Source organism: Lampris incognitus, chromosome 6 (assembly GCF_029633865.1).
Source record: "Lampris incognitus isolate fLamInc1 chromosome 6, fLamInc1.hap2, whole genome shotgun sequence".
Classification (NCBI taxonomy): domain Eukaryota; kingdom Metazoa; phylum Chordata; class Actinopteri; order Lampriformes; family Lampridae; genus Lampris; species Lampris incognitus.
In genome coordinates, this window is record NC_079216.1 from 57,798,904 (window position 1) to 57,824,954 (window position 26,051).

General features: G+C 45.7%; 1 protein-coding gene across 2 annotated transcripts; it reads right to left on the bottom strand.

The window, feature by feature from the left end:
* Window positions 1-25,730, bottom strand: ca5a (carbonic anhydrase Va). Of its 2 annotated transcripts, none has more exons than XM_056281314.1 (8): window positions 25,481-25,730; window positions 25,143-25,312; window positions 21,862-22,059; window positions 16,069-16,187; window positions 9,753-9,848; window positions 9,498-9,560; window positions 6,095-6,253; window positions 1-4,942 (listed from the first exon to the last, which is right to left on the bottom strand). In XM_056281314.1, the coding sequence occupies exons 2-8, from the start codon at window positions 25,282-25,284 to the stop codon at window positions 4,766-4,768; spliced, it is 954 nt and encodes a 317-aa protein (XP_056137289.1). In that variant the 5' UTR covers window positions 25,285-25,312; window positions 25,481-25,730; the 3' UTR covers window positions 1-4,765. The 2 variants fall into 2 exon arrangements, with proteins under 2 accessions (XP_056137289.1, XP_056137288.1); XM_056281313.1 differs by having other exon boundaries at window positions 25,143-25,317.
* Window positions 25,731-26,051: the final 321 nt, after the last annotated feature.

The window sequence follows — 26,051 nt, forward strand, 5'->3', positions numbered from 1 at the left end:
TCGAAGGTAGTTTGTTTATTTGTAAATTATAAAATTGAGAGCACCGATTTCAAAACCGATAGCACAGATTTCTATGACTTTTGCACACACCATTTCATTTCCACTGAGGCCCATAGCTACAATATATAAACATCTAAAAACGGAAATGGTTCAAACCCCAATGCAATAGGCATACACATAGGAACACATGTCAAATCACTCATTACTTTAGTGTTACTCTTTATTATTTATATACAAAATCAATGTTTATTTCTATTTAAAACTCATCTTTCCTATACATCCATGCTATCTGGTTAACATGCACATTAACGGCATTCTCGGCATTCCCCTGGAGAACAGGGGAATTAGGGAAAACATCTCCTGGTTTAACATCTGGCCCGGACCATGAAAGAGGCATCCAGGTCCAGCAAGGCATGTTGGGAGGGGGAAAAAAAAGGGTACGTTGGAGCCCCAGGGGCAGGAATGTTTGCTGCCCATTGATCAAATAAACAGAACATGGGGACTACACACCGATTGGTGTACAGCATACACACAACCGGAGACATTCAGTGATCTTGGGGTGGACACCTGCTGAAACATCGAATGGAAAGCGAGAGAGATGGCGAGCGGTGAAGCTTTAAGGATGCAAAACATCACCACTAAAAATAACACACAGTATCAGTACGAACATGTAGTCATTAACAAGGCAGACTCAGCAATACCAGGAAACTGAAGACAGGAGGATTCCCAGTAAAGACGCAGAACAACAGTAAGAATTTCAGCTCCTCGAGGCAAACCGTGGTGCAGAGAGGCCAAGTGCCAGTAGTGTAGATGTAGCTTCATCGTTTGTCACCAGCTAATGAATAAACACAGCTCTGGAAGAAGTCACCTGAAGTACAGCTGAGATCTCATATCACCGACTCCAGTTCTGGCAGGCCAGGCATAAATGGAAGTTGTGATATTACAGTACAGTACAGTTGCATTGGTTTACACTAATGTTTGTCATGTATTCTGGCAAAAAATGCTAGAAAAAAAATCAAAGAAAGGAAACTTATTATAATGTCTTAAAATCGATGAAGGCAGATTAGAGTGCACACCTGTAGAATACATCAAAAATAAAATACTCATGAACAGTCCGAAGGCATTATTGGGTCCCTTGTCTCCGAGATTTAGCAACACACCTGACCACCACTTTTCCTTTGGAGACGTGGTGCAGACCACGTCTCCAAAGGAAAACTGTTTGCGGGCAACATTCTCAAAAGGTATATGATAAACAAAATGTGCTGGGTGAACAGTCCCAATGGATGGAAGTGAACAGAAAAAAAAACACTTTTTCCCCCCTCCTACAGTGTACCATCTCTCCCATGTGGCCCTTTCAGTTCCTATCTCATGTGTCCTACACCCTTCAGAACAAGTTAACGTCATACCAGAGGTTTCAATGCACATCAGCGTCACAGCAGCTCTTTCCCATACATATCCTGTTAGCACAGTCTTTTTAATGCATGGCTTCACGCCAGGACTCGGCCTATGACGCTAATGGAAGACCTAACGGCCGGATGGAGAGGGGTATAAAGGGGTTTGCATGTCTGCGTGTGAATGGGGGAGGGTCTCTTTCATAAGGAGAGGCCTGCTCAGGGTGGGGGGGGGGGGCACGTGTGGACAAAGTCATTGTCACTAAAGCGTCACATGGACAACTGTAACTCGGCCTCTCTGCTAAGAGCTCAACCGAAAACCGAGATGCAACCAGCGCCATGTACGGGACGGCTCCCTCTGCCTTTCTCTTATGCTCCCCGTCTCCTCCCCCACGCCGGCTAGACAGAACAGAGAAGAGGCGAGGGGAATAGCAAACGGACCTTTCACTGTCATTTCTGTGATTATTTTGCCCTGCTTTTCTTTTCCCTCTTCTTTTTAATTATCCCTCCCTCATTTTTCTCCAGAGGAGGCGCTAGTGCAGCGACCAGGACACATACCTACATCCGGCCTCCCACCCACAGACACAGCCAATTGTGTCTGTAGGGATGCTCGACCAAGCCGGAGGTAACACGGAGATTCGATCCAGCGATCCCCATGTTGGTAGGCAACGGAATAGACCGCTACGCTACCTGGACGCCCTCTTTTTCCTCTTCTGAAGCTCATCGCACTCATCTCACCCCTCAATACTTTACAAACACACCACACCCCGTCGTCACCACCTCATCCTCTCCAATAGCGTTGCAAATTAAACTGCACCCAGAGCACCACAACTGCCGGATGTAAACCAGCCAGACTTGTATGACACGCTGCAAGGTTGCATCATATTGCATTAGTCAGTGTTGTCACCACATTGCATGGCTACGATGAGGAAATGTCCTACGATCCCTTTATAAAAAAACTCAGGAAAAAAATGTGCTTTTGAAATGACTTTGCAGAAAGTAAACTAAAAACATGGAGGGCTGTTTGATTTACGTTAGTGTATCAAGAGGGATTTTCTGTCACAGCTCAAAATAAGTAGAGCAAATACTGAAAGCTAGTACAAACGGTAAAGTCTAGAATGTGATGGTCCCACCGCATAGCCTGGAATAGCTCCATCCCAAAATAGGTTTTAAACTCATTTTGTCTTTCTCATTTCTTCGCTCTTCCGTGGACCTTCGTGCGTTTTAACGCCGCGTCAAAACGAGACAGAAAACAGCCGTAAATCTGAGTTGACATTAAATGCTTCGCCAACACCGATGCGAACACCACGTGAGTGAAGAACCATTTGATCTGTTCTGTCCAGCAGCTTGAACTAATCTCTTGTCTTCCTCCATAAAGACAACAACACGGCAACTAACACCAGCACCGACAACCAGCTAAGCTGTGACAGATGGCGCACACACCAGCGAGGACAGCGGTTGCTTACCAATAGAGTTGCCATGCCGGCTAACTGGAAAGTTTCAGCGTTGAACGTGGCCACGTTTGCCAAAATCATCTTAGCACCTGGACCCCAATACTGAACTTGAACCAGACAGTGAGCTTTAGTGTGGCCAAACATCTAGCAGCACTGAATACATTTCCTTCATTGAAATTCAGGGTACATTCAGTTGGTGTTTTTTTTTTTTCCTTTCAACCTTTCAAGATGCTGCTGCCTTGTCCGTCAGTCTTCTGCGCTCGCTAGCCATCCTGTGTGATCACACTACTGCATTTACAACCATTGCATAATATGCTGTGTTTTATCTAAAATAACAGTCTGGCGTGCTGTAGTAAGTTGGACCTGTTGTGAAAGTGTGCTGCAGCACCAATCAGACTCAAACCCACTGTGTTTAAGTCAGTATTGAAGGGCCTTGCTGTGGAACGGAGATGCTTTTCATGCTATAATGTATTTGGGAAACCTCGCCAAAGCCGGTGAGACAAAAAGGAACATGGAGGTGAAAGTAAAATATCCAAGGCACTTGTGTTACAGCACCCAGACTGCTTTAAGACAAGAGTCATGACGTAAAACTGAATATTTCCTTATGACACATCACACATGTGTGTGCTACAGTGTCCTGTCTTTGCTTGTGCGCATTAGTGATATATTCAGTCTGACCTCTTGTCCCTCTTACAGAGAGAGACAAGGGTTTGGAGGGTTTCTACATACAAGCAGATATCACCAGACTCCAGATGAGCTGCTTTAAAGTCCTGCCTTGAGAAAAGAGGTGTGACTGCCGAGCAGCCTTTAAGTTCCACTTGGTAGCAGCCGAACCCTCTCAACCACTGAGAGGAAACGCATTTATAAAGTTTTTGCAAACATATCTGTACTTATCTGACTGTCGGATGTATGTAATCTCTTTATAACAGTTTTAAAAAATATATACACTGTTCATACGAACAAGCTGTAGATAGAGAGCAATGATGAACAAAACTGATAACCGCTGAGCTTAATTTAAAAGCAGTGGCTGACACCAATAAGGACAACCTGTGAGACTTAAGATATATTTATGCTATGGGGAATGGCATCTGGTCTGTCAGTAGATTACGTTTAAGGTTTCCCTGGTGCTGTCCAGTAAACAGGCATCGATGCCACCTCCGTATGAACGAGTCAGAAAAATCTAAACTGCTGTAGTACCGCCTATGGCCAGCAGAGGGCAATGCCTCAGTTTTGTCGATATAGTAAACTAATCGGCTATATTACGTCTATTGATGGAAGCGTGATAGATATGGTCAGCGCTGAAAGACTGCATAAACCCTTTTTATCCCACATCGACGACTAAACCATCTAAACCGAGACAACCATTTGATGAAGAGTAAAACAAATCGGGGAAACTGATTTTTTTTAAAAACACTGCACATTAGAAACGTGTATCTGTAAAACTTTCCTCCATCTTTGTAATCACACTCCATGCTCTGCAAAACCCATGCAAAGAGATGTTTTTATATTATCTTTTTTTTCCTTTCTTTTTTAAGGAATCGAATTGGCTCTCAGGGATCAGCAGAGCAGAAGAAACTCAAACCAATTGTAAGCCGCTTGGCCACAGCGGTCACAATTATAAAATAAGTTTATACTCCAGAAAATCCCTCTAATAAGGTGAATTTAAAGCGAGTCAACTGCAGAGCAGCAACACTGTGCTACTGCTACGACGATGCTGCTGTCACAAAGGCGCTGCCGCCATTTTCTTTCTCATCTAAGCAGCACTAGAAAAACATCCAGTTAAAGATTAAAAGTCCCCGCAAGAGCACTCAGGCCTCTTGGGGCTGTTTTGGTACGGAAAATATGTGTATAATGGTGGTCAGTGTGTGTGTGTGTGTGTGTGTGTGTGTATGGATGGATGGATATGAGTCTCCAGCGAGGTCAGTGGGAGTGGGAGTTCTGGTTCCCCTCGGCCGATGGCGGTCCCTGCAGGAAGGGGGTGAAGGAGGAGCGGATGGTGCGACCCTTGAGTGGCTGCTGCACCCGGAAGTTGTTCACCATGCCTTTTTGGACTTCCTCCTCCGCTGAGGTGAACAGAAGGCTGCGGAAGACCGCCAGCTGAGAGAGAGAGAGAGAGAGAGAGAGAGAAGGTAAGAAAGGAGTGAGTTGAAGGTGAACAGAGAGGGAACGAGATGGGGTAAAACGGATAGAAGGGAAAGCAGGCAAAATAAAGAGTAAGGGGTAGTGGAGAAAGCAAAGAGTGTAAATGACAGTACGAGGTGGATAGGAAGAGAGAGAGAGATTTGTGGGATTTCCATCAAGCCGGCTTTTTGTGAAATTTGACGTTTAGAATGGGAAATGGCTGAATGGAAACCACATTTCGAAAAAAAAAAATTCCAAATATCGTAAAAAAAGTTTAAACACTCCTTTGTAGTGGTTTTTACTTTTTTCCCCGATAGAGTTTATGCGCTAAATGGCTGATGGAAACACATTTGCCAAATCAAAAATTGGAATGCGAATGGAATTTAATCACATGATCAGCTGTTTTGTCGTCTTGTCTGGTCCGTGTTTGTCGTCGTGGGTGTCGGAAGTGTGGACACATGACGTTGGACACGTAAAGCTATGCGGTTATATTCACTTAAACAGATCTGATGGAAACGCAACTAGCTTGCGTTTAATTTTTGTGACGTTAGAAAAGTTTGCTTCAAAAAATTCGCTTGACAATCGAATATAAACAGCTACCGAGATAGATTAAGAGAGGAGAGATTGTGTTTACAGGAGTCAACTCAGGTGATGTTGCAATTTAAAACAGTGTTTGGGGGGTGTCCGGATTGGCGTGGCGGTCTATTCCATTGCCTACAAACACGGGGATCACCGGTTCAAATCCCCGTGTTACCACCAGCGTGGTTGGGCGTCCCTATAGACACAATTGGCTGTGTCTGCGGGTGGGAAGCTGAATGTGGGTATGTGTCCTGGTCGCTGCACTAGTGCCTCCTCGGGTTAGTTGGGGCACCTGATTGGGGGGAATAGCGTGATCTTCCCACATGCTACGTCCCCCTGGCGAAACTCCTCACTGTCAGGTGAAAAGAAGCGGCTGGCGACTCCACATGTATCAGAGGAGACATGGTAGTCTGCAGCCCTCCCCAGATCGGCAGAGTGGGTGGAGCAGCGACCAGGATGGCTCGGAAGAGTGGGGTAATTGGCCGGATACAATTGGACAGAAAAAAGGTGGGGGAGTGTTTGGACATCCCCCCCCCCACACACACACACCTGGTCATGGCTGACTTCTATGTGCTGCTTTAAAATGATCCAGGTGACGGCCTCTGTCAGAGGGGGCGTGGTCAGAGAGCCGTGGTATGTCCAATAGTCACCAATGTTACTAGGCAGCAGACACAAGGGGTCAAAGCTGGTGAACTCGACCACACTGTCCTAGAGATGGACAGACAAGACAGAAAGAGAACAGATTTAGAAATGGACACACACGCCAACAAAATATGGTCAGCTCAGCTTGCAGTTCTAATAGTCCTCGGGGCTGCTGGGACTGTAGGGACAAGCAAGACAAAATGCATCAAACTTTTCAACACAATACACATACCAAAGGCATGCTCACACACACACACACACACACACACACACACTTCAAAGTAACAGGTAATCGTAAGTAAATCACAAGTAGATCTGGGGGAAAAACGGACAAAAAAAAGAAAAAAAATCACATTTTAACAATTTTCGAGTTTGATACAAATAAGTCTCAAATGCTAAATCTCGTGAACGCTAATGTGATTTGTGCTGCTGCGTCCGGCGATACTACAAAACATGAAAGCTCAAACGAATTGTATGGTAATCAAAAAGTCAACGCATCTTTATTGTCCCTTACAGGGACATTAGTTTGCAGCCAGTCTATATAAAACTCACACAAAACAAAACATACAAACACCAAGGCAGACTGACACATCACTGATGGACAACCAAAAAACAACAGGACATAGCTGGCGAGCAGAACCAAGGGAGTTCAAACATACAGACCATGGAAACAAGCGATGTGCAGACAACAGATGAATACTATCTACCATTTAACAACTGAATGGCGGTGGGGACACAGGAAGCCCAGTATCTCTTAGTCCTAATACACGGCATCCTCAACCTGAGGTTAACAGCTCAAACTCTGGCCGAAGGGGGAGACCTTGGCTCTCCAGAAGGGAAGTAGACCTTTCTGAACACCTTCCTATTATAAAGGTCAGGAATGCACTGAATGCTTCATATGGAACCAGCAGCACTACAATGCTGGGATAGCAACCAGCAACACTACACAACCAGCAACACTACACAAGCAGCAACCCTACAATGCTGGGAAAGCAACCAGCAACACTACACAACCAGCAACACTACACAACCAGCAACCCTACAATGCTGGGAAAGCAACCAGCAGCACTGCACATCTGGAAGAGCTGACTGCATGAAGCCTTGGTGCAACAGGTCACATGTGAATGTGACACTGACTCGTCCGCATGTTGAACAGGATAACTGGACTGGATTAAATGATGCATCCAGTAGCCAACTCACCAGTAACCTGTTGAGCAAATAGCAAACATGCCACAGCCTTTCTGTGTCAGACTTTACCCCCCCCCCTTTTTTTTTCTCCCCAGTTTTACTTGGCCAATTACCTCACACTGCTGAGCCGTCCCGGTCGCTGCTCCACCCCCTCTGCCGATCCGGGGAGGGCTGCAGACTACCACATGCCTCCTCCAATACATGTGGAGTCGCCAGTCGCTTCTTTTCACCTGACAGTGAAGAGTTTCACCAGGGGGATGTAGCGCATGGGAGGATCATGCTATTCCCCCCAGTTACCCCCCCGACCAGAGGAAGTGCTAGTACAGCTACCAGAACACATACCCACACCCGGCGTCCCACCCGCAGACACGGCCAGTTGTGTCTGTAGGGACGCCCGACCAAGCCGGAGGTAACACGGGGATTTGAACCGGCGATCCCCATGTTGGTAGGCAACGGAATGGACCACTACCCTACCCGGACGCCCTCTCTGTGTCAGACTTTTAACCTCCTCATTCAACAGTCATTTAATAATGTGGTCCACAAAAATATATTTTAACGATTTCCAATCGCTTTTTTAACAAATTGTTTAGTGCTTAATTTTGGCTGAATTAGTGTAAAATGCAAATTGGGCCTTATGAATTATGAACCTTAAAATGTTGGGGTATAACTGCTGTGTTACTGCACAGTATGTAAGTAAGCTATCAATGAATATATGTAATAATAATAAGTATAATAATAATAATAATAAGTAATCAATGAATACCCACCCATTCGGCCAATGTCACACTGACCAAGCATGTGAGCGCTCTACTGGACTGCTGAAGACTCTGTCCTCATCTGAAGGATGGGGGACTCGTGTACCAGATGTACCGGAAACTCAGTATACTTAAAATACTCAAGAGGCTCAAAAGTTCACTCCACTGAGACAGCCTGACTTGAACCCACTGATTCAACAAAAAGAATCGAACCGCCCACCACTAAGAACCACACACGGATAAACTAGTCTCACTTCTCCCACGATTGTTTTACAGACGAGTCAGTTTAAGAATGATCTCCTGTTCGAATCCCCGTGTTACCTCCGGCTTGGTCGGGCATCCCTACAGACACAATTGGCCATGTCTGCGGGTGGGAAGCCAGATGTGGGTATGTGTCCTGGTCTCTGCACCAGCGCCTCCTCTGGTCGGTCGGGGCGTCTGTTCGGGGGGGAGGGGGAACTGGGGGAATAGCGTGATCCTCCCACACGCTACGTCCCCCTGGTGAAACTCCTCACTGTCAGGTGAAAAGAAGCGGCTGGCGACTCCACATGTATCGGAGGAGGCATGTGGTAGTCTGCAGCCCTCCCCCGGATCAGCAGAGGGGGTGGAGCAGCGACCGGGACGGCTCGGAAGAGTGGGGTAGTTGGCCGGATACAAGTGGGGAGAAAAAGGGGGAGAAATCCAAGAAAAAGAATAGGCTGCAATCATGGTCAACCCAAAAAAGGCAAGTGTGTGTGTGTGTGTCTGCCCACAGGGTTTTGTAATGCATCTAGTGCAGCAGTGTGTAGTTGGAGGGAGGGTGCATGTGTTCTTCCAACCTCCTTGCAACCCTCCTGCCTTTAGCTTGCTGCCACTGGCTAGCCCTTGTGGCGAATAGGGAAGCATCCTAGCATGTAAACCTTCCCTCGCCAGTACACAGCCCCTGCTTCACCAAGACTCCTGTCAGCCTTCCCCGCGGCCACACATGGTAACTGGGGTCTTGCGGCCCCAGGCTAAGTGGACAGGGGGTCTCGGAGCAGGAGTGGGCCCCAGAGATATGGTGTGCAGGCCCACCCTGGTAGACATGCCCTGGCACCTATCAACCACTGCCCCGCTGCCTTGTGGGTGAGTCTGGTAAGACAATGGCTAAGGGAGCTTACCCCAACAGAAAAACAAGCTGTGGTGGCACGCTTCGAGGCGGTTTCTGAAAAACTGGCCTTTCGGCAGCCTCCTGCAGTTGTGTGGAGGTGCCGGTCGTTTAGCGGGCCCCCTCGCCATCGGAGCCATCTCCTCTACAATCAAGTCAGTGGCGTTGGGAGAAGCGCACCTCACTTGTGTGTGTGTGTGTGTGTGTGCATGAGTGAGTGAGGGAGAGTATATTCACTTACCTTGTGTCTTACTGCAGGCAGGGCATCCACTAGTTTCTGCAGCCCCTCATGTCTCTTTCCCACCTGAACAGGTTTTGGAAATTATAATGTGGATTATTACCTCACATCCATTCAACCACACATACTGCTGCACACTGAGCGTCCCTAACACCTCCACCTACAAAGATGTAGTTTACATTGTTTGTAAAACCAACAAATTGCTTGCGTGTGTGTGTGTGTGTCTGTGTGTGTGTGTGTGTGTGTGTGTGTGTGTACCTTGAGGAAGACTCCAATAACAGCTAGTCCATTGTCCTCCATCACCGCCTCTTCAAACAGGCTGTACTTGTCAGAGTTCCAGTGGACCAGGTGGAGCTGAAAATACACAGAGACAATATACACACAATCCATGACTACGTATAGAGCCAAACAAAATGGAGACCTAACTGTCCCCGTGTAGAAATTCATCTAGGGTTGTACTATGGGAGAAACAAAAAGACAAGATGTAAAAAAAAATTTTTTTAAATCTAAATACTTCCAATAAATGTTCCAGCACATACAGACTGGAAACACAGTCGTCGAATAATAAGACTGAAATGTGACTAGAATTTAATCGCATGACCAGCTGGTCCGTCTTTCTCGTGGTAGTTGAAGTATGGACCAGTGGCGGCTGGCCAGTATGGGGCGCCGCCCCCTTCGGATATCCATCCATCCATCCATTATCCGAACCGCTTATCCTGCTCTCAGGGTCGCAAGGATGCTGGAGCCTATCCCAGCAGTCATTGGGCGGCAGGTGGGGAGACACCCTGGACAGGCTGCCAGGCTATCACTCAGGGCCGACACACACACACACACACACACACACACACACACACCTAGGGACAATTTAGTATGGCTGATTCACCTGACCTACATGTCTTTGGACTGTGGGAGGAAACCGGAGCCCCCGGAGGAAACCCACACAGACACGGGGAGAACATGCAAACTCCACACACAGGACAACCCGGGACGATCCCCAAGGTTGGACTACCTCGGGGCTCGAACCCAGGACCTTCTTGCTGTGACGCGACTGCGCTAACCATGGCGCCACCGTGCCGCCCCCTTCAAACATGAAGAGAGGAAAATCTACTTCAACATGTTGAATATAATTTAGTTGTATAATGCAAATAATTATGAAATAAAAGTGTTTTCAGTCTGTGAGCGCCTGTCAGCAGCCATTAAATATTGGTTCAAATGGTATTTGGTTGATTTCTGTCTGAATATATATACTTCCTGGGTGAGGGGCGCCGGCCAAACGATACCTTATGTAAGCCCCCAAACTTGTGGCGAGCAGGTGACCTGAGGCTGCTGTCTGATTGGTTTCTTCAGATTTTCCACTATTATTGGCAGTGAATTGGTATTGTTTTAATGTTTTTTGATCTAATGTGATTGGACAATTTTCATGGCTGTCAATCATGTTCACACCCACCACTACGCCTCATCTCGACTGTCAATCATCCACCGTCTACGAACCCTGATACAATCTATAGGCTATATTGTCCTTCTTAATAACTGTGACTGTGTGGACATTAAAGCAGCTGTCAGATGTGCTGCGCCAAGGGAAATTGCACCCCCCCCCCAAATTGTTTTAGCACCAACCGCCACTGGTATGGACATGTGACACTGGACACACAAAACTACATTCAGGGTTTCATTCTTTTAAGCAGAACTGCTGGAAACACAGCTTATGTGAGGGCATGCGGCGCTCTTCCAGCACGCTACCTGGCGCCTCCTAGTGGCATTACAACAGCAGTACCAAAACACTTGACTCTCAAAACATGCCTGAAACTTTTCTTACAGGCTCTCAATATGTCAAGCTACCAACCCATGTATGCATTTAAATTATATGTTCCCTTCAACTGAATACTGAGAAATGGCAATCAGAATCAGACTCATGTTAACTGGCCATGTAGGTTTGCATATATATGGAATCTGACTTCCAGTTTCGTGGCTCTCTCAGTGTACTTAACATAGAATAACAACACTACAACACAACAATCTTCAGATCGAGACACAAGAATTGACTTAGACAGGTGAAATAAGAGGTGCAATGATGCAGAGAATATAATAAGGTGAATCGGCCATACTAAATTGTTCCTAGGTGTGAATGTGTCAGCCCTGTGATGGACTGGCGGCCTGTCCAGGGTGTGTCCCCCGCCTGCTGCCCAAAGACTGTGGGGTAGGCTCCAGCATCCCGTGACCCTAATTAGGATAAGCGGCTTGGATAATGGAGGGATGGATAATCATTACATCTATATAGCGCTTTTCTAGACACCCAAAGCGCTCCATATTGAAGGGGGTAACTCACTTCAACCACCACCAATGTGTAGCTCCCACCTGGGTGATGCACGGCAGCCATTTTGCACCAGAACGCTCACCACACATCAGCTTGAGGTGGAGAGGGAGGGATCATTGAGCCAATTACATGGGGGGATGATCAGGTGGCCAGATGGAGAGAGCCAGGTTGGTAATTTTTGCCAGGACACTGGGGGACACCCTACTCTTTGTGATAAGTGCCGTGGGATCTTTAATGACCACAGTGAGTCAGGACCTCGGTTTAACGTCTCATCCGAAGGACGGCATCTCCTGCAGCACAGTGTCCCCATCACTGCACTGCGGCGTTGGGATTTGATATTTGTTGTTTTTATTAGGACCAGAGGGAAGACTGCCCCCTACTGGCTCACCAACACCACTTCTGGCACCAAGTCCCCCACTAGCCAAGCCCATACCTGCTTAGCTTCCGTCATTTGGCAGAGCCAGGGTACATGTTGGTATGGCTGCGGCAATATATCAGAGATGCTGACACAGATGTTAGCAGGTTACTTACATACATGCCTAAGGGAGATGGACATGGCAGAACGTACCCAGTACAAGAACACAAATATGCATAGTAAAAGGTATGGCATTGTAAACCAAGACAAATGAAAGCAAAGTTTGGTGAAGTTAGTCTATTTTCAGTGTCATGTCATTAATGAATGTACTGAGCTCTAAACTGGTGTCCTGGCTCTTCTGTCCCTCCCCACCAACCTCAACCAAAGCTCAGCCTGCTTGTATTACTACCACCGCCATGCAGCACTGACATGACAGATCCTCTCACACCGCCGGGATCAGAGACCAGCAGGGGAAGGAGATCTGAACCCTCATAACCCTGGAAGTGGAGACAAAGTGAACAAAAGCTTCACTGCTATCACTTACAGCCAGCCATTCATTTCCGACCAAGCCAGATCCATTCTGACATGCCTTATTAAGGTAAGACGGCACCGTCTCCCGTTCAGGCAAACAAGTTTATGGGTCAAGGCATATAAGGGTAAGACTACAACCATAGGCGGTAATGGCATAAGTGGTTGGGAATCAATTAAGTGCAAAATTGCGACTCTACACCGTGACAATTTTGATATCGAAACATTTCCCCTAAATTGCGATGTTGAAGCGAAGTCCACAGATGCGGAGAAGAGGTTTGATGAAATGATTTCTACATCTCTGAATGTTTTGCTCAGGGAAGCAAACTCGTGTTTTAAGCTTTTGTAGCACATAATGCATGTTGGTGTACATGCTCTTTGGCTTATTGCAGTTTTCACATCTTACTGTAGATACAAGAGGGAATGGAGCCTTAAAAATATTAACATCAAATCATTCATCATCTCATCAGCAGCCACTTCTCCGGGGTCGGGTCGCGGTGGCAGCAAGCTAAGTATGGCACTCCAGACGTCCTTTTCCCCAGCAACACCCTCCAGTTCCTCCTGGCGGATCCCAAGGGGTTCCCAGGTCAGACTGGACATGTAGTCCCTCCAGCGAGTTCTGGGTCTACCCAGTTGGTCCTCCCAGTTGGGAGTGCCCGGAAAACCTCCAAAGGAAGGCACCCAGGAGGCATCCTAATCAGATGCCTGAACCACCTCAAGTGGCTCCTTTTGACACGAAGGAGCAGTGGCTCCACGCCGAGCTCCCTGCGGATGTCCGAGCTCCTCACCCTATCTCCAAGGCTGAGCCCAGACACCCTTAGGAGGAAACTCATTTCAGCTGCTTGTATTCGCAATCTCACCCTTTGGGTCACTACCCAAAGCTCATGACCATAGGTGAGGGTTGGAACGAAGACTGACTGGTAAATTGAGAGCTTTGAATTGATAATAAAATATTGTAATATTGAATCGTTACCTGCCGGTTCCCACTTCTCTGAGCCAAATGCATAAATAGACCCCTGGTATTTTACATGACATGAGAAGGTTGGGTATTATATGATGTAATATGGCATCATGTATAATTTTATAAACAAAAATGAAGAAATTAAACATTTACATAGAAAACTGTGGAGGGAACCTTCCTGAACACCAAAAACATACTCTCATCCTTTTTTCCCCTTTCTTTGTTTATGCTTCTCTGTGGCGGTATTGGTGGCAGAAACTCACAGCCTTCGTTAGCAACAGCAGTGAAAGGCAATGTGGATGAGAACCTTGAAAATTGAATAGTTTAAGATATGGCTTTGAGTGTCATTCATGAGTTGTATTCAGAGTATTAAAACTAAGCTTCCCTGACAGACGATATGGTCGAAGCTTAAAGAGCTTTTCAAAGTCACACCCAGTGTAGGACACGTTGTACTGGTCCCAAACTGTCAAAGGGATTAACGCCAGGTGGAAAACTGGTCTTCGCTACAGAAACGGCTCGGGTATTAAACTGTGACTGATCCATTTCTGTACAGTTTAGCGAATACGAAGAGGTCTGCAAACATTCATTTAGGCTCAATATCTCACCGTTCACAATGTGGAAAATCACATGCTCGCCATATATGCACACACACACACACACACACACACACACACTTCGATACACATTCGTAACTATGCAGTTATTCAGGAACGTAACTTGATCTTCTTCAGTACAAACAGGCACACAAAGACAGACACACAGTGCTGAGTGATGAGAACCATGATATGGGAACATTCCCAGAACAACCAACAAGGGCTTGGCATGGTGCGAGCGCACACACACACACACATGCACACACAAAGGGTCAGTGGTACTTCTTGTTATGCAATTGCATTAAATGGAAAAATACATTTCATGTGTCTCAAGGGCAGAAAGAAAAAGTCCAACAAACAGATGGTGTGGAAAAGTTATCTGCAGGGAGGTGCAGCCTTTCCAGTCTCTTTTTCTTTTATCAGCCTTTTCCAACACACACACACATACGCACGCACACACACGCACACACACACACATAAATAAATAAAGCATTCAAACGCTTGGCAGACTTGCCTTTTACATGTGCCTTAGTACTTAACAGACTGCGAAGAGGCGTATCGGTCTCTCGGGTGACACCTGAGAGTGTGTGCCCCATTGTGAGCGATGCAGATATGATGTCCTGTTACAGCACTGTAGTACACAACATGCATTTTAGCCCATTCAGTAGATCTTAGCGTGGTAAAGGGTCTTTTTATGGTAAAAGTGCATTAAACTCAAAGTATTGTAAAGTTCTATGTCAGCCAACAGGGAATACAATGCTTTCTGAATTTCGCGTCTTGTTTCAGCAGCATGGAGCAAAAGAACGATTATGGTGAAAACAACAGCCATCCATATTGTGGCTCCATTAATCAGCAAATTAATTTGATCAGTTTAATTAATTTAATCAGCAAAGATCACGCATCAAATTGCAAAAATCCATAACTTTCAAAGGTGAAATATGAGTAAGAAAAGTCCAGGTCAAGGCACTCCAAACTATACAAAAGACAGAATGTGCTAATTTGGCAAGAAAATTTGGTTAATATAAAAAGATAATAAAATGACAATTTCAATAAAGAACAATAATTATAAAAGTTAAGCTAATACTCCACTGCTAACATTAGCTTTGCTAGTACGCTAGCTAGTTATGTGGCGTTGAATGTAGCTACAATTTTATGAGCTTGGGCAGTTTCTCAGTCATGAGTCTGGTACATTTCACATTAACAAAACCATATTTCATGAAGAATTGAGTTTTTGACATTCTAATTTGAGAGAAAAATAAAATTCCATCAGTCTTTCACAGCATCAGAAAAAACTCAATACAACTTTTCATTGCAAGCTTTGTGTCTCTGGGCTCCTGTAAAGGTAATTTATAGTATTTGAGAAAGATGATTGACAACATAATCATTAGTAAGATTTAATTTGTTTGTGCAAAATTTACATGCAAATTAATTTGTTTTGACAGGTTATTTTCACCAACGTGTTTAGTCAATAGATTACCTACAAATACCCAGGTCATACGAGTGCTTTTGGACCTGTTCATACTTGGAGTCAAGTAGGACTTTCCCAGGAAAACCGATGTGGCGCATAGCGTTTTACATCTTAAAACATTCCTCTTGTGGAAGGTTCCCTCCAGGTACAAACCCGTATAGACAAGTGGAAGGTACAATAAACTGTAGAACTGCCAAGCCAAATATGAGCTATCTTGAAATTTTTTTTTAGCCCAGTTATCTATCTAACATTCCCAGCATTTAAACCTTCTCCAAGAGACTACTGATTAAAATTGTCCTTCAGTGTTATTACACATATGGCATAGGACAGCATCGGTGTTTCCTGTTGGTCCTACCTCTGCAGGGAAGAGCTTCCTGTCCACGGTGTGTTCGGACCCCCAGGCGTTACTCTCGCCCCAGTGGAAGTGGAACTGACACAGCCTGAATTTATCTTCAAGTGGGCCCCCTTTCAGCACTGCACCAGGAAGAAAAGAGAAAGCGGGAGAACAAGTTTATCCCAAAATCATAAATTTGTGCTCAGAAGCAAGTATTTCAAAGCACTTGTGCTGATGTGTAATATTTACACACTTTTATCAGTTGGAGATGTGGGAACCATTCGATACAAAGCACCACATCATTAGTTCCACATCTTCTGTGGAACTAAGACAACACTACACAACTAAAACTAACTACACAACTAAGACTAACTACACTGCAATGCCTTTACAAACAGCTATTGTAATGTCATTCATAGCACACATGCGGAAGTGCCAAAAATGGATGATGTGCGAATCTTCAAGCTGTGAATGCGTTTAAAGAAATCTTTTTTTAAAAAAATCCACCTACGGGAAAATTAATGGAAATGTTCTTTTTTATGAACTCATGGATTTCATCTTCACTAGTTGATGGAAAATACACTGGCTGCCAATTCGTTTATTGGATTTTTACATCTGGATGGAGACATGGCTTAGGAAAATTCTGTCTTTATCTAGCCAGTGTCATTTTACTCACCAGCTTCATTTTTGAGATTTTGGACATGGGACCATAGCATTACAACAGCATCTTATGATGCAACTAAACATGAGCCTTAAATGTGTCCTCGCAACAACAAAAAACTCCAAAAAAAACAACAACAAAAAAACTCCAAAAAACCAAAACAAAACTGTATAAGCATATAAGAATGTGTGCATGATTGTCCATCATCTGTGACTTCTCTATTGTGCTGGCCGGGTAGTTTACAGATAGTTACCACTACCTACGGTAAGTATAGGCTGCTCATTCCTGCAGGTTGAACCAGGAAGTAGACCAGCAACACGTTCCACCATTGATAATGCTGGACATTTAGAGTCATAACTGTTATAGGTCAACAAAACAGGCCAGTTTAGATAAACTGCAACCCCATCTGAGATTAAAAATCTGGGGAAAATGTTGGGATGGGTACCACACTACGGCCCACAGTTGGGTGTTTCTTTTTTGTTTTTTTTTGTTTTTTTTTTTACCTTGGGGAAAAGTTTAGTCTACTCTGGTCAACACTTGAATCAACAGCAGTCATGGAGCGAAGCCAGAGTGCTAATTTTATGAACTAACTCTAAAACTATATGTGTAACTATTTATAAATCCATAGAAAATCCATGGGGATCGGTGGTTTGAATCCCCGTGTTACCTCCGGCTTTGGTCAGGCGTCTCTACAGACACAATTGGCTGTGTCTGCAGGTGGGAAGCCAGATGTGGGTGTGTGTCCTGGTCGCTGCACTAGTGCCTCCTCTGGTCAGTCGGGACACCTGTTTAGGGTGGAGGGGGAACTGGGGGGAGTAGCATGATCCTCCCACGCGCTACGTCCCCCTGGTGCAACTCCTCACTGTCCAGTGAAAAGAAGCGGCTGGTGACTCCACATGTATCGGAGGAGGCATGTGGTAGTCTGCAGCGCTCCCCGGATAAGCAGAGGGGGTGGAGCAGCGACCGGGATGGCTGGGGGTGGGGGGCTTCGTAAAAAAAAACACTATCAAATTAGAACTACTGAATAATATAAAAATATGTAACTTTGGTCTGTCTCTCAATAGACCAAAGTTACATATTTTTGTGAATCAGGAAGTTCAGTGGATTAACAAGGAGGAAGTGAGGGCAGCTATGAAGAGGATGAAGAGTGGAAAGGCAGTTGGTCCTGATGACATACCTGTGGAGGCATGGAGATGTTTAGGAGAGATGGCAGTGGAGTTTTTAACTAGATTGTTTAACACAATATTGGAAAGTGAGAGGATGCCTGAGGAGTAAAGAAGCATACTGGTACCGATTTTCAAGAACAAGGGCGATGTGCAGAACTGTAACAACTACAGAGGTATAAATTTGATCAGCCACAGCATGAAGACATGGGAAAGAGTAATAGAAGCTAGGTTAAGAGGAGGGGTGATGATTAGCGAGCAGCAGTATGGTTTCATGCCACAAAAGAGCACCACAGATGTGATGTTTGCTTTGAGAATGTTGATTGAGAAGTATAGAGAAGGCCAGAAGGAGTTACATTGTGTCTGTGGATTTAGAGAAAGCATACGACAGGGTGTCGAAAGAGGAGGTGTGGTATTGTATGAGGAAGTTGGGAGTTGCAGAGAAGTATGTAGGAGAGGTGCAGGATATGTATGAGGGAAGTGTGACAATGGTGAGGTGTGTGGTTGGAATGACAGATGGGTTCAAGGTGGAGGTGGGATTACATCAAGGGTCAGCTCTGAGCCCTCCCTTTCTTGTTTGCAATGGTGGTGGACAGGTTGACGGACGAGATCAGGCAGGAGTCTCCGTGGACGATGATGTTCGCGGATGACATTGTGATCTGTAGCGAGAGTAGGGTGCAGGTGGAGGAGAGCCTGGAGAGGTGGAGGTATGCACTGGAGAGAAGAGGAATGAAAGTCAGTTGAAGCAAGACGGAATACCTATGCGTGAATGAGAGAGAGGACAGTGGAATGGTCAGGATGCGAGGAGTGGAGGTGATGAAGGTGTATGAGTTTAAATACTTGGGGTCTACTGTCCAAAGTAACGGGGAGTGCAGAAGAGAGGTGAAGAAGAGAGTGCAGGCAGGGTGGAGTGGGTGGAGAAGAGTGTCAGGAGTGATTTGCGACAGAAGGGTACCAGCAAAAGTTAAAGGGAAGGTTTACAGGATGGTTGTGAGACCAGCTATGTTATATGGTTTGGAGACAGTGGCACTGATGAAAAGACAGGAGGCGGAGCTGGAGGTGGCAGAGTTGAAGATGCTAAAATTTTCACTGGGAGTGATGAAGAAGGACAGGATTAGGAACGATTATATTAGAGGGACCGCTCAGTTGGATGGTTTGGAGACAAAGCAAGAGAGGCAAGATTGAGATGGCTTGGACATGTGTGGAGGAGAGATGCTGGGTATATTGGGAGAAGGATGCTGAATATGGAGCTGCCAGGGAAGAGGAGAAGAAGAAGGCCAAAGAGGAGGTTTATGGATATGATGAGGGAGGACATGCAGGTGGCTATTGTGACAGAGGAAGATGCAGAAGACAGGAAGAAATGGAAACGGATGATCCGCTGTGGCGACCCCTAATGGGAGCAGCCGAAAGTAGTAGGTCTGTCTTTCAACAACTGTATCTGCTCTCTCTCTCTCTCTCTCTCTCTCTCTCTCTCTCTCTTTCAATATATCTCTTGCTCCTCAACAGAAGAATTTGAATGTTTTTTAGTAGAAGGTGGAAGGGCAAAGCTGAGGTATCGTATCACACAGCCAAGACTGTGACAGTCCATGGTTGTAATAACACAGTTATAACCACAGAAGTAGTGCTTAGCTTAAATCCACTCTTTTGCATATAGATCATACAGACTGGAATAAAATGTCAAGATAAGCACCAGGGTCGATGTCTCTGACTTGGAGGTGTTTAGGGGTGACATGGCTCAGGAGGCAGAGAGGGTCGTCTAGTAATCGGAAGGTCGCTGGTTCAATCCTCAGCTCCTGCAGAGAGCGTGTTGAAGTGTCCTTGAGCAAGGCACTGAACCCTTAACTGCTCCTGATGAGCAGGTTGGCGCCTTGCATGGCAGCCTCCACCATCAGTGTATGAATGTGTGTGTGAATGTGAAGCACACACTGTAAAGCGTTCAGGTGGTCAGTAGACTAGAAAAGTGAGTTAGAAATGCTGTGCATTTACCATAAGTACATCAGTATTCAGTGAAAATAAGCTGTTCCGGTGTTGTGTAGACCTCGAACTTGCATTTTTTTTTTGTTTTCACTTCCAAAACATGGTTTAGGTAACTGAGTTAAATTGGACTTGACTGAAACATGTCCGGCACTCGTGATCACTTGCCCCACAATCGGTGTTGTAAAACCGAGTCCAGCGCTGGTCCCGTGTCCAAAATCTTCACAATGACGCCAGTAACATGTTATCATAAACAATGTGTACGGTGGGATAAACTATAAAAGTAAGAACCAGGTTGTAAAAAACGAAAACGGAATTTCCCTTTAAACTCATTCAGCCTCTCGCCATGACATGAAGACGTGTTTTGTAGCGGAGAGCATCACGCCAGATCCTGTGAGTTGCTTATTTCTCAATCTCTGGTCAGGTACCGTCACCTGAACGAGGAAACGACTGCTCACAGGGAGCCTGCTGAAAAACAGGTTGTTCAGGCAAACACACTGACCTACTAACTTATGTGAAAGGCTTTACTGAGAGTGCACAAACACCTACAAAACCCCCTGGTGTTGAACAGCCCCTATAAACCGTTTCTTCCACGGACAGTCAAAGTTCACAGTGCGACAGATAAAGAAAACCCGTGTTATTTATTTACTTAAGTGAAAATTTGCTGGGTTATTCTGTCATTGGGCCAAATCTAGACCCAGATAGCAGCAGCAACTGTGGTTTAGAAAATTGCATGGTTGATGGCAACGGTGTAAAAATACACTAAATATACGTATCTAATTGATATACAGACATGTCCGCCATTAAATTAAACAGACTGGGCCCACGCCACGAGAAGCTAGAAGCCTTTTATAGGCTCAATTTAATGTATTCTGAAACCTTTAAAACGCCCGCGGGTGTTTGAAGTGCTTGTAAATGCAGAAGTTGAAGCTTATGTATTCTAAGTTAGGACACATTAGAGGAGTCGTGCAGGAGCCATACGTGTAATTGTGTGTACCATCTATAACAGAGCTGTGTGTCTGAGGTCAGGAAGGACACGCCAGCAGTCACATGACGGTAACCTCCTCCACGTGGTTGCTCTGCTATTTCACAACCGGTTTCAACGGAACGTTGATAACCGGTTTTGCCATGGAAAAAGGATGACGGAGAGGGGTTAAAGGGTATGACCCCTAACCCCCCCCTCCCATAACCAAAGAAAAGAAAATCCCTTAAGATTTTGGGGGCAACAACAACTGATAAGCCCCCAACTCGCAACAAGTCCCCCGCTGCCTGCAGAGCCCTAATAATAGTATATGGAAGTGGAAATTACACTGCAAAAAGGACAAGCATCTTATTTTAACTCTCATGAAGCTTATTTCAAGATGCTGGTCGTAACTTCTCCTCATCCCACTGGCAGGTGATATCGCTTCTTTCCAAGAAAGTGAACTTGTTTCATGATTTATAAGACTTCGGTATGAGGAATTTTTACCAGAGAGGAAAAATTTACTTTTTTTTTGTTTGGAGTAAATGTCTTCAAACAAATCCTGTTATCATTAACTTGGTTCCCTTTCTTGAAAAAAGCCACATCATCTCTCAACGGAGTGAAAAAGTTGATTCGGTATATCTTGGAAGAAAAAAAAAAGCATCGAGACTTAAAACGCGATGAATCTCTTGATAAGCTTGTCTTTCTTTTTTGCAGTGTACAAAAAGCAAATCAACCAGGGTTAAACACACAAAGTACCGTGTGAAGGTTTCTAAGGGGAAAACTAATTTAAGTGATGAAGCAGGGAGGGAACCCTTGCCAACATCCATCCATCCATCCATATATTTTACATACTATATTCCCTTTGCAGACTAGAGAGTTTAGGAAAATGACGGAACGACAGCTTGATAATTCACCAAACGCTCTGCTATATGAGAACAATTTGCATGCTCCACGAGACATTATAATGTATACGTGTCGCTGTGTCAGTCTTATACAAGCTGAGCACCGGCTTCACGTCGGCCTGTGCAAAGAGACACAAGGCGTTTGCTTACTGGATTTGTCTGTGGTGTCGTCGTACTCGACCAGGAAGGAGTAACCGTTATTCCAGATTTGTTGGCAGGTCTGCGGATCGTAGTCGAAGGTCAAAGGCTTCAGCACCGGGTCGAACACACTCTTTCGCACCACAATATCGATGGGAGACTGGCGATCACCTCCCGGCACTGCGAGGGGTCCCTGCCACATCGGATGCACTGGAGGAGAAGGAGACAAGCAGAGAGGCAAATGAGAGAGAGAGAGAGATATGAGAGGGGAGAGATGGGGGGGGGGGGCATAGGCAGGAAGGGGAGACAGACATATCAGGAAATAAAAAACATCTGTAGATGAGATTTTAAACCAAAATTTCCCCCTGACATCACATAAAGGGCAAACCAAACTTCAACTCTGTGACAGCCGCGGGTCTGCCCACATCCAAACAGCACACAAAAGTGAGGAAAATAACACAAAAGCCTTACTTTTCATGTTGTATTCTGCTGCCTCCTGCATTTTTACACAGTCCATCTTTAGAGAAAGAAGCGCATCAATGCCGGAAATGAAATAAACAAATGCAACAAATCTACATACGTCTGAAAACCTATCCCAGACAGACAAGGCGAGCTTCTTCTCCTTCCTCGAGCCCGTCTCAAGGAAATGAAAGAGAGCAAGTGAGTAAGAAAGAATACTTCCTTCTACGCTTTTTTTTTTTCCAAAAAGGAAATTACAGAATAAGAGATGTGGGTTGGTTGTACAGAAAGTGACACGCGGAATGTCCTGGCACACCCCCAGCTCCCAGCCACAGTGGGGGGTGGGTGGAGGCGGGGGGGGGGGCTGACCAGGACCCGTGTCTGGTCAAACAACTGACCCGGGGCCCACGGCTGTCAACGGGCCAGCCCTCTAATTACCCCGTTGCTCCTTCTTTCTCCTTACTCATTCATTTTCTTCTAAAGGAAAAGGAAGCGTACAGCGCTGTCGCTGCACTTGGAAAATCTTCACGTCCGACTCTCCATCCGTTGCTGTGAAGGCATCGGAGAGAAAAGCAAAGTTTGCAGCGTTGCCTTTTCTCACTCACACACATTTATGGAAAGTCTTTGCAGGTCAACTTTAACTGCAGCCTACTCCTCTAGATCCAGCGTTGAGACTGACGATTTTTGTCAAAGGGCTAAAACCAAACAGGTCTGACTGGGAGATGACCTTCACCCTCATTGGGTTTCAGCAGCTCCTATACAGGCGGCCCAGCTCCGTGTTATTGGTCAGAAACACAATAGCCGCATACAAAGTCATGCACGCCCGCCCCCTCCCCGGGCAGTCGCCAACCACGAGTCTGTTCTTTATTCATCTCCCTTGGTTTAATGGGTATATATATCTACACAGTGTCACCAACCATTTTATGACTTTTGTTTGTGACGGATTTTACAAAATTACACCACGTCTCAAATCAGAAAATTACAGGTGGCACCGGTGGGACAATCCGACTGAGAGTTACAAAACGTCTGCACACATGTTAGATGCTATTTTCTTTAACAGCCTACATCCTGTCTTTGCAATAAGGACGCACGATGCTGAATTTTTTTAGTTTTTGCCAATATTCGATAACTGATCCATTCCACGGTCGTTTTGGCTGACACTAATACTGTTCCTTTGATTGCAACATGTGCACCATGTGTCCTCCACCAGTGGAGCTGACCCGTTATCGAACTTTAACTGATGTTTGGTGCAGGCGCAGATAAAACACTATCAAGTACCTGTCCTGATTCATCACTACACACCAAGCTGTTCCCCACCCACTGTCTGCATTCACTGAAGGAGATGAGCAGAGTCCTTCAACTGAAATGGAGAAAACGCATAACGTTTTATTCTGGTGTAACGTTTTCAAACATCTCCGCTCTTGCAGATATTCTCTGATGGGTCGATCGTTGAAAGTTCGCCTGTAAAATTCTTAAGATCACACTGACGCTTCAAGCGAAAAGTTTTTTTGTTTTTTTTTGTAAATATCAAAAGGGGGGAAAATCTGCTTCTTTCAATCATCCGAACGTTTAAAAAAATGTTTTTTTCATCCAAATGATGAGGGAAGGCTTGTCTCTGTCACAGAAATCCATCCCACCACTTCTCTGTGAGTCAGGTGTTTTCACCTTACTGAAACCAACGACTGCTTGTAGACTTAGAGGGAGGAAAGACATGCAGTTTACTGTCCTAACAGATACAGATCTTTAGGGCAGATCCAGGGGGAGACAAGACTGGTGGACGGCCAAAAGTGCAGCCATGCAGACATGAAAATCCCGGTCATTTTGGGTCAAGTTTAAAAAAAAAAACCCAAAAACCCTTTCTTGAGGCTTGCGCTGGACACGGCCCTGCATAACGAGCTTATTAAAAGTTAAATATGTGCCCTGTTTATCCTCTCGGTTGCAGAGAAGGGCCCCGGAGCAGGAAACCATTTCCACTGGTTCCTGCCCTACCTGGTGATTCATACCGGCAGAGATGATCAACAAGACAAGGCCTGCGTGTGTGTGTGTGTTTGAGTGTGTGAGAGAGACATTGTGTGTGTCTGTTAACATTAAGGTGTGGTGAAGAAGATCACATTCACTGGGCAAGTCAAGAAAAATAATCATCACTCGGGGTTTATAATTAATGAATGCTCATCCAGGAGCATGCGCACCTCGGTGTATTCTGCCTTTCTCTGCAGGCTGTGTGTCATTATTCAAGTCAAGTCACGTCTGAGCAAAATCAGCCGCGATCACGGGAGTTTCCTGCAAAACGCGTCGCATACGTCCCAAAACTATTTACATGTTTATAAGATCAGAAAAATAATACGACGTGCAGGCTAGTAACACGTGCAATACGGGCCAGCGGTCTTCACGTAAACACAAAAGCTCGACTGGTACCAATGAAAACCTGGACAACAAAAATTAATTTTTAATAATAATAAAAAAACGACGCGATCCACGAGGAGGCGCTTGATCCCGATCCAGTAACGCGAGACATCCAGGCCCTCTTTTCCAACGCTCTTTCTCTGCACGCTTCGCAAACCACAGTAACATAACCATCTACTGGTTCTGTGTGACTGGCCCCTTTCCTCACAATGCCAGACCGAAAGCCACTGACCTATATCCCCCCCCCTCCCCAACACACACACACACACACACAGTAAACGCTTGACATCAGACGTGTTATTTGAATCAACGTTGTGAGAAGGCAGAGCAAAACACGACGGCCGCCTCGGTACGTCCGTGACTCGGGCAGTAGTACGTACGTCCGTGACTCGGGCAGTAGTACGTACGTCCGTGACTCGGGCAGTACTCACTCTGTGACAGCACGTATTTGCTCGAACAAGCCGTGAGGTTGCATCTTCGGACGGGGATCAGTAGCGGACTCTTGGGCTGCCTGACGATCCGTTGGTGCAGCTGGTGAACCAGTGGTCTTACGACCGACGACAAAGTCACCATATTGATCAACCGGTCCGGCCTCTACGAGCTAGACTAGATAGAGAGAGGGGGGAGAGGGGGAGAGAGAGAGAGAGAGGGGGGAGAGAGGGGGGAGGGGAGAGAAACGAAGATCCGGGTTGGCTGAGCGTAACTTTATCGTCCGTTGTCCTCTCCCCAATATTTGTGCGTTAGTACTTTTGAATTGCACAAAACTTACTTTCGGGGGCAGAAATGATCGGTGGACTCGCTCCGTCTCGGTCTCTGTCTCGGTCTCTGTCGTTCCGCCCGTTCTCTCATCGGATCGGAGAGGCAGAGGAAATGGCTCAGACATTCAATGTGACCGCAGAAAACAACGACTCCATCACAAAGCAAGCCGGCCGGAGTTTGGTTCGTGTGACTAAATACAAATTCTCACCAAATCCGTGAACGATAACGGAGCATCTGACCCGACGTGCGAGCGCCCCTCAAGAGCGTTTACCCTGCACGACACGACCGACGGGCGTGCATGTTAAAGCGGGGTGGGGTGGGGCGGGGTGGGGGGTCGCCGTGATACAGCCAATCAGCTGTTTTATTGTGAGGGGCGTTTACGATGATGCGCTCAGTACGTACAATGAGGCTTAAAGTTTGAAACTTCGGAGTTATGTTATAAATATGTTTTGTTTGGTTTTCATGCTCAGGATGAGAATGTGGTTTGTGATTAACTTCGTCCTCTTTCTGCCGAAATGTCACATCCGCCGATGGTAGTTTTCTAACAGGGCTCCTCTCGACAGTCACGGACATCCTCTCCG

Bases quoted from the DNA above. Each gene is read 5' to 3' on its own strand.
- ca5a (XM_056281314.1), bottom strand. From the start codon at position 25,284: ATGGTGACTTTGTCGTCGGTCGTAAGACCACTGGTTCACCAGCTGCAC. The intron at 22,060-25,142 runs GTGAGTACTGCC...CTTCTCCTCCAG, and splicing joins CAAATACGTGCTGTCACAGA to TGCATCCGATGTGGCAGGGA. The intron at 9,849-16,068 runs GTAGGACCAACA...GTGTATTTTCAG, and splicing joins GGAAGCTCTTCCCTGCAGAG to CTCCACCTGGTCCACTGGAA.